The sequence below is a fragment of the Corapipo altera genome, unplaced genomic scaffold (assembly GCF_003945725.1).
Source record: "Corapipo altera isolate COAL_440 unplaced genomic scaffold, ASM394572v1 201, whole genome shotgun sequence".
Classification (NCBI taxonomy): Eukaryota; Metazoa; Chordata; class Aves; order Passeriformes; family Pipridae; genus Corapipo; species Corapipo altera.
Window position 1 is genome coordinate 1,384,760 of NW_020884940.1, and position 8,217 is coordinate 1,392,976.

The 8,217-nt window shown below is 56.3% G+C and overlaps 2 protein-coding genes across 3 annotated transcripts in view; one reads left to right on the top strand and one right to left on the bottom strand.

Annotated features, from left to right (window-relative positions):
* The window catches only part of LOC113955549 (S100P-binding protein-like), a 26,179-nt gene extending 23,129 nt beyond the window's left edge, over nucleotides 1–3,050 (top strand). Inside the window, exon 5 of the mRNA XM_027661161.1 lies at nucleotides 2,859–3,050. Coding sequence (XP_027516962.1) covers nucleotides 2,859–2,973 — 115 coding nt within the window. The 3' untranslated portion in view covers nucleotides 2,974–3,050. The remainder of the gene's footprint in view (nucleotides 1–2,858) is intronic.
* The window catches only part of FNDC5 (fibronectin type III domain containing 5), a 16,531-nt gene extending 8,320 nt beyond the window's left edge, over nucleotides 1–8,211 (bottom strand). For both annotated transcript variants that reach the window (XR_003530594.1, XM_027661163.1), the window contains exon 1: nucleotides 8,133–8,211. Coding sequence is in view for 1 of the 2 variants with exons in the window: in XM_027661163.1 (XP_027516964.1) it covers nucleotides 8,133–8,211 (79 nt within the window). In the remaining variant the exon portion in view is untranslated. The remainder of the gene's footprint in view (nucleotides 1–8,132) is intronic.
* Between the last annotated feature and the right edge of the window lie 6 nt (nucleotides 8,212–8,217).

Here is an 8,217-nt window from a genome sequence, read left to right on the forward strand (position 1 = left end):
TTTGAAATGCAGGAGTAGTAACTGGGAGTGTTTCTTCTGCTTTCCCCTGTAAGTTTGGCAGAAAATGTTTCATACACGTTTCGTGGCCGATGTCAGAGGAAATCCAGCAATCATCCCCCCCCAGCTGGCAGGACACACCGAGGGATATTGCACTGGGAGAAGGGCAGGCCAGGAAAGCAGTTGCCTGAGGCTCTGTGTTTATTCCCAGTTCCAGTAGAATGGCTCTGTGGAGCTGCCAGCCCTGCCAAGGAGAGCTGGACTCCTGCACACCCTCCCTGGGAGCCTCTTCCCCAGGGAGCTGCACAGTCCAAAGCCCTTCTTGGCATCTCAGGTGAAGGTTTTACATCATAGACTTGGCACAGCTCTTCCAGCTGGACTCTGTTCCCTCTCCTCTGGTCACATTTAATTCACAATCTCCAGCTTGTGCCCTGAACCCAAAGCAGTAAATGCTCTAAATAACCTCAAGAGGGTGAGGAAGAGTAATGTTTTTTCTGACTTTTATAAGAAGATAATACTTTTTTTGCATTAGGATCACTGCACAGCCCCTTTGGGGCCGGGGCTGAGGTCACCAGTAAAAGAGGGAAGCACGTGTGCCCGTCTCCAGTAACACTTGTTGGATTTATAGTCAGTCCCAGCAGCCTGGATGTGGCTGAAAATGTTCAAGCTGTAGTGTCAGTGTCTCCAAACAACTGACATCACTCCTGGTGAATGTTCCCCTGGGAACAGAGAAATAACGGGAGCACAGAATTCCCCAGCTGAAGGTCAGTGCTGTCCTACACTCACAGAGCAACGCCCTCATTCCTTCCACACCCACCAGGGAGTCCCTGAGGAATAGGATGTCTGGACAAGAATCAGACCCAGACTGATTCCAGAGAGTCTCTCAGTGAGCAATAGGGTTGCTGAATGGCTAAACTTGGGACTTTAGGAGGAGCAGCAAGTGATTGTGATCTCCAGGATTTCACAGGGGATGTGTCATTCCCCTCTGGAGCAGATGATGGAGTCGGTGTTGACCCAGAGTGTTCTCATCTCCCAGGGGCTGGCCCTCATGGAATGAGGCAGTGTTCCCCTGCCAGCTCTTGGGGGAAGGAAACACTCATCAGGAAACACTCATCATCCTCACCTTCCCCTGCAAGCCAAGGACAAGATGAGAGGGAGACGGATCATCCTCCCCATCCCAAACACCGACCCCTTCCAGCCCCGGCTCCCTGCTGTGGCACAGGGAAGGGATGTGGCTCTGCATCTCTCACCTTCCCCCGTGCCTGAACCAACCAGAGTCGGGTCTAATTTTAGGAAGGGGCAGTCAGCAGACAGGAATGTGCACAGGGAAGGTCTGTGAGTCATGCCTGATGAATTTGCTGGAACACACGGAGAGGACATGACGGAGTTGAGGGATGGGAGACAAAACAGTCTCCAGCTGCAGCCGGGCACTTCTGCACCGTTGAATCCCGGCGTGGTTGTCTTCCCTGGGTATTTTTAGGAGCTAAATTTTGGTGGTTTTTTTTCAGGAGCTACCACTCAGTTTAAGTTGAGGAGGCCTTGGAAAAGATTAATTAACCCCACAGGAACAGAGAGCAGAGATCAGGGAAAAAGCTGGGAAGAGGGAACACGCAGCACTCTGTGCTTGGTACCTGAGTCCCCTCTGAAATTTGTGACCTTGAGGGAGGCACAGCATAAAAAGTGTCCAAGTTTCCTGATGACATAAAATGTGGGGGAGTTGGGAAGACCTTAAAGAGCTGGGAGAGAGCAAAGAACCCTCTGGGAAGTGGTGGGAGAAGGTGGAGGCAGGAGGGAACACTTGGCAAAGCTGCAACCCAGAGCTCAAAGCCTGCAAAGCCGGAATCTGAATGGAGGTGGGGGAGAAATCATCTGATGTGGGTGGTCAAGAACATTCTAGAACCCCCCCTTGGAGCAATACCTGAGAGAGAGGCAGACTAGTTGAAGTCAGCAGCTCTAAAATCTGGAAATCTAGGACAGCCTTCCCCTTGCACTACCACAGATTAGGAGTAGCTACACATAAATCAGTGGTGTCAAACCAGCATAAAAAGCACTAAGAAAAGAGAGTTAAGCAGTGTTTGACAGAAATACAAACCCAGGAGGAATGAGTTTCCTGCTCCCAGAGCTGAGTGAATAATTTGGAAGCAAAATTTTCACCCATGAGGATGCTTTTCTGGCCGCTCCCGGGAGATGCACAATGAGATCATGACTTCCTAAAATCCAAACACTGTTCCAAGACATTCCATGTGACTTTTGGATCCCTGGGCCCGTTGCAGCTCTCTGCAGTGCCAACCTGGCTGAGATCAGGTGGAGAAAGTGTAATTCCTGCTTCCCAGCAGGCTGCAGGGGGTCAGCAGCTCTAGCAGGGCCAAATCCAAACCTTTGCTTCCTCCTAGAGTCATGTGCAACTCCTGGAAACTTTGCTTCTGTGCCAGGGAAGGTGCTGGTGTTCTGGGAGCGGGCACAGAGGGTGGGATGGCTGCAGGGGTAGCAGGGAATATGTTGTGGATCAAGCCTTTCTCTGCCTGTTTATTCCAGGATCTCTGAGGGCAGCACATTCCCTGTCTGGTCCTTGAGGGACCCGTGTGGTGCAATATTCCTGGTTTAGCAGTTTAGCTTCGTCCCAGCGCAGGAGCTGTGGTGCTGCTGGAACAAATCCCACTCTGCAAACTGGCAGAGGATCTGTTTGGCCGAATTTGGATGGAAAGATCCTCCCCTTCTCACATCAGCAGAAACTGGGCCTCCCTCTTCTCCCCCCCGCAAGGGGAAGCCTTGATGATATAAGACGGAATCAAGGCTCTTAAACACGAGCAGCAGCTTCAAAGCCAGGGATTCTAAAGTCATGTCTCCTTTCCTTCCCACAGAATCCGCAATCTCAGGTCCCCCAGGGCTGTGTGTCCCAGCTCTGCCTCCCTCTTCACCTGGAGCCCTTCTGGCAGGTGCAGGTCGGCGCCGCCGCTGCGCAGCAAGAAGACATGAGCCCTGGAGATCATCCCTAATCCCCTCTGGATCCTGAGAAACCCCTTCCAGCCTCCCATTAAATGTTTTCCTCGTTATTAGTGGACTTTTATTTGAGAGAGAGAAACTCCCACACACACTTTAGAACCCTGGGTTGGCTCCTCCCTGGCTTTGTTATCAGCACAGTGGCCGCTGTGGGGGAAGAGGAAGAGGAGACCAACCACTGCTCCGTGTGTTGGCTCCACCACTGGAGCTGTAAATAGGATGGGATGGGTGGGAGAAAGAGCAGGGAGAAGGTTTGTCTCCATCCCATTGCTGCTGTCACCTGGGAAGGGGGGAATGTTGATCAGGGGGTGGTGGAGTGAGAAAAGGGGGTGTCCAAACCCTGGGGTGTCTTGCCTGGCACCTGTAGGATCAGGGAGGTTCCTGGGCCACAAAGGCATCACTGAAGGAAAGGAGGAATCTATGGAAATATCACACCCTTGGAGGTCACCTCAGGCCGGCCAAGTCCTGTAGTTCGGTTATAAGTTTGGAATTAAAGTGTATTCCTGGATTTATCTCCCCAGCCAAGGGGCCCAGCCTGGCCCCAAAAACCTCCCTCTGAATTCAACTGTCCTGGAAACTCCAACCACTTGGAGGTGCCTGGAATTGCTTCCCACATGGCTGAGGTTATTCTGTACTCCCAGCACTTCCCAATTCCATTAGCTCCTCTCCCAGGCAGCTCCTTTCCTGCAGGGAAGGGCTCAGAGCCTCAGAGCCCCAGGGACATGGTCCAGTGAGCCGAGTGGCTGCTGAGGCTCTGAAGCAGCTCCTTCCATGGCATCCACCTGCCAGCTGCCCTTTCCTGCAGGAAGCAGCGAATGCCAGCCTTAAATCCCAGCAGCTCTTCATCCCTGCACCCCGCAGATGCAGGAGATGGAAGGACATGACCTGCAAGGGGAAGGAGCATCCGTGAGATCCATGTGATGTTCTCAGGCATGTGGATTCACACAGACCTGCTTTTGCTGCCTCTCTGAGCCTCTCTGAGCTCTCCCAGCATGGATCCCATCAGTGGATATAATTGCTTGCTGGCTTTATGGGGTGTGTAGGAAGGGCTGGCACGTTGCTCAGCGTTCCCGAGGGTTTTAATGAGGGGAGCCCCAGGGGAGTGCGAGGGAGCAGGGATCATCCCGCTCCCGGCCCCGTGGGAAGCGGGGCTCTTTGCTGAGCTCTGGCAATTTCAAAGAGCAGAAAGACCAACTGGTGGTTCTTTGGGCTGGGAAAGAGGCAATTATTTCCCGCTGACCGCCCACTTCCCTGCAAAAACGGGATATTAATAGGCCAGCCCCCTCCCGCCCACCCCTCGGCTCTGCCGCCGATTCCCAGCGAGCAGGTGCCCAAACGTGAGGGTGGAAATGCTGTCAGGGAGGATGGAGCCTTTTCACAGAGCATGGAGATGCTCTCTGTGTCCAGCCTGGCCACTGGGAATCCCTCGGGGCAGAAGGAAGGGGTGTTTCTGCTTTGGAGAGTCCCACACTGCCAAACCTTGGGGTCCCTGAGTCCCAAAGCCGGGCAGGATCCGCTCGGGTCCCTTCAGTCCCTTTGGATTTTAATGCTGCAAACCCACAGCAGAGTCATTGCCATCGTGGCATGGTTTACCCAGGACCTGAATGTCCGTGGAGAACTGGGTGCCACGGGCTTTTCTAGCTCCTCTCAGCCCACCCCTCTGTAATGTCAGAGAAATCAGAGGCAGAGGGGCTGAGCAAGCCCGGGATTTTCCCAGACAGCGCTGGATGCCGGTGCCAGACCTCTCCCAGGAGTTTGTTGGCTGCTCCCAACCCAGCTCTGCTCTTGTATCCCACTTTTTACTGCACACAAAAAGATTTGCAGTTACATTGCTCAACACATTTCTGCTTTTAACTGAATTATACTTAATTCAGGCCTTAATTCGGCCTCTGGGCACTTTATAAACCAAGAGGGGTTTATTTAGCAATAAATTTCCGAGGGACGAGGCCGTGTCCAGTACCAGCACATGGATGACACTCCGTGGAGGACCCTGTGCATGGTTAATGCCTGCAAGCACATCTCTCTGGGCAGGATGTCCCTTTTCCACAGGTATATTCCCAGCAGGAGACAGCGTTTGGAAGAGGATGGCACAACCTTGGCTGCCTCGTGCGCAGCAGCATCCCTGCTGAGAGGCTGACACGGAGGTTAGAAACCTCCCCACTCCAATTAAACCTCTCCCACAGGGAATGGAGAAATCAATAAAGTGCTTACGCCTCCCCTGAGCTGGCCAGGAATCTCCATGGCCTCCAGGATGGAGGGAAGGGGCCGGAATGGGTTGGTTTGTTATTCCCAGGGAGCTCCCAGAGCAATCACTGCTCTCCCTCCCGTGTGTGCTGAGCTTGTGGCTCGGTCTGATCCTGCCACACCACGGGTGAGCTCAGCTCCCCTGGCTCACCCAGGCGGGCACAGGGCAGGAATCAGCACCTGGAGTCGGGTTGTCAGCTTTGCTTTGCCCTCCTTCCCCCCTGAGGCCGGGGGGCTGCCTGGGGAGGGGGTGAGGACAGACACTCACCTCAGCAGAGGAGGAGGTGGCTGGTTTGCAGCGTGGCTTGGGGTGTGAGGACACACTTAGGAGCTGAGCAGTGACCAGAATCCAGCCAGGCAGGTTTGGCCCCTTTTTGGGCAGTGGAGGTGGGGGGGCTGTTAAGGGGCTCCTCAAACTGGAGGCCAGTCCAGGTCTTGAGAGCTGAACTGGGCCTGGAGCTGAGCTGGCAGGGGAGGTTTTACCTCCACCTGGGCAGTGTGTCACCTCTGCCCTGCATCTCACAAAAACAAACCTGACTTGAGCTGCTCTCCAGGCCAGCATCTTGCAGAGATGCTCTTTGCCCTAAAAAGTTGCAGGGGTCATGGCCTATTCTGGGGTCTTCCACCATCTCCCCACTGCTCTTACAGCCCTCAGCAGTGCCCTGAGCCCAGCCCAGCTCACCCCCCTCTTCATTAGCTCAGCCTAACGAGGAGGGAGCTGCTGGCAGAGCAACGCTGTGGCAAAATCAAATCCTGTTTCTGACTTGCCAACCATCCCGAGCGTTTCCTCAGGGACCCTCTGGAGCAGGGAGCAGCAGGAATGACTCGGAGGGCATCACCCACACAGGTGGGATGCTGGGGGCTGTCAAAGAGTGTTGGTAAGGAGGTTATTTCTCAGCTACTTTTTCCTCCTGGTCCTGCTTCCGATTCTTGTTCACCTTGGCATCACCTTGTCAAAAAATGGTCCTGTCTGGCCAAACCACTGCTCAAAGCAGGGCCTGTGCTCGGTGCTGCTCATTCACTCGCCCTTGCCATGGCTTTGCCAGGGGGGAGTTTGCACCAGTTCCCTCCTGGGAACAGCAGCTTTAACCTTTCACAATGGGAACTGTTTTAAACCCACTTGCACAAGCTCTGGGTCCAAAGGGAAAGGACCCCCGAGCCTCCATCCCTGCCTGGGACTAATTTCCTCTCCATGGGCTTTTCCAGTGACTCTTGTGTGCCTCAGTGGCCTGGTGGCCACATCATCAGGTGGAGCTGGGGACACGGAGCTGGTGGTGGTGCTGCCACTACCTCTGTGTGACCTTGGGAAAACCACTCCAGACCCTCATTCCTCTGTTCCTTCTCCGAAAAACAGGGACAGGACAAGTCTCCTGCCTCACCAGGGCATGGGCAGAGCCCATCACCACCCTTGGCAAAGGAGACACGCAGAGATAGGAGGCAGCAGGGGTGTGTGGCCCAACACCAAGGTCACCCAGGTCCAGCAGAGCCCATATCTGAGCCTCCTGCCTCCCCAGCACGCGCCGTACCCATGAGACAGGGCAGCTCTCCGTGCCCACCGAGCTGCCCAGCTCATAACGTGGCACGGACACTTGGGGGCACAGGCAGGAGCAGGAGGTGGTTATGGGCAGGGGCACAACTCCATGTTTACTCCCAGTTGCCGACTGAGGTGATTCAAGGATAAGGAAGAGCAGGGAAGTGGCCTAGTTTGCAGGAAATCGGGAGGGCTGTCACAATTGCAGACGCCTCCATTGTGCCGCGGTGTTTTCCTCATCGCTCCCTCCTCCCGGGAATGTTTTCATTAATCTCCCCGGATCTGTCAGTTGTGAAACGGCAACTTCAGAGGCCAAGGATGGATGTCAGAGCCGAAGGAATTCGGGGGGGGGGGGGGGTTGCTGCAGCCCTGACAAGGCTGGATGTAACTCCAGCAACTCCCAGGGCTGACTTGGCCAAAGGAATTTCCACTCCCTGGAGCTCCTGCATCCCTAATAGTCACCCCCAGCCTCCTGGAATGCAAGATATCCTGGCAATCAGAGGTTTGCAAATCAAAGCAGCTGTTCCACCAACATCTTGCAGCCAGAGAAGGAGACAGCCCTCGACTGCCTGCACAGAGCTGGGGAGGGCGGCTGGTTTGGGCTGGGGAGCAGCACCAGCACTGCCCAGTTTACACCCACATGGGGTGCTGGGGTCAAGGCTCAGCCCGGCTGATGCAGAGAATAGTGGACCTGAGCACATCCTGGTGGCTCCAAAATCAGGTCCAGCTCACGGGGCCCTTTTCCTTCCCCAAAGATCCCCCACCACTCAGCTCAGCTCGGAGGGGCCTGGTTTCCAGTGGCTGGGACGTGCTGTGCCCCCGGAGAGGTGGTTCCTCTGGGGCCGTGGTGCTTCCTCAGCTCACAGGGCTCCCAGCTGGGCCCCGGACAGCCGGGGGTGAGCCGGGCAGGGGGATTGCCGAGCCTGACGTGCCGCGGCATCGGCAGAGCAGGTCTGGCTTTGCCCCCTCTGCTCCCGTTCATCCCAGTGGCACGAACCGGTGCCGCTGCTCAGGTGCCCAAGAGCTTTCGCCTCTCCGTGCCCAGCGCTGGGCTCGGGGCTCGGCTCGCTCTCCCCGATCCCACAGCACACCCCCACGAGCCTCCTTTCCCGGGGATGCCCGGCTGGAGCGCCCACGCCGGGACCCCGCGGGGGCGAGCGCCCGGCGCTCCCCGAGCCCGGTGCCGCGGGGCTGCGCGTCCGAAACCGCCGCCTCTTCTGCACCCAAATCCCGACCAAGTCCCGGCGCCCCCAAACTCCGTCCCCTCGCGCTGCTCCCCCGGCCGGGGGGGGTTCTCCCCGCACCGAACCCCCCTCCCCGCACCCCCGGCAGCCGCTCCCGGGGGCCCGGCCGCCCGTACCTGCCTCCACCGGGCGCAGACCGGCGTAGCTGAAGCAGAGCAGGAGCGCGGCGCCGGTGCAGCCGAGGAAGGGCTCCATCCCCCG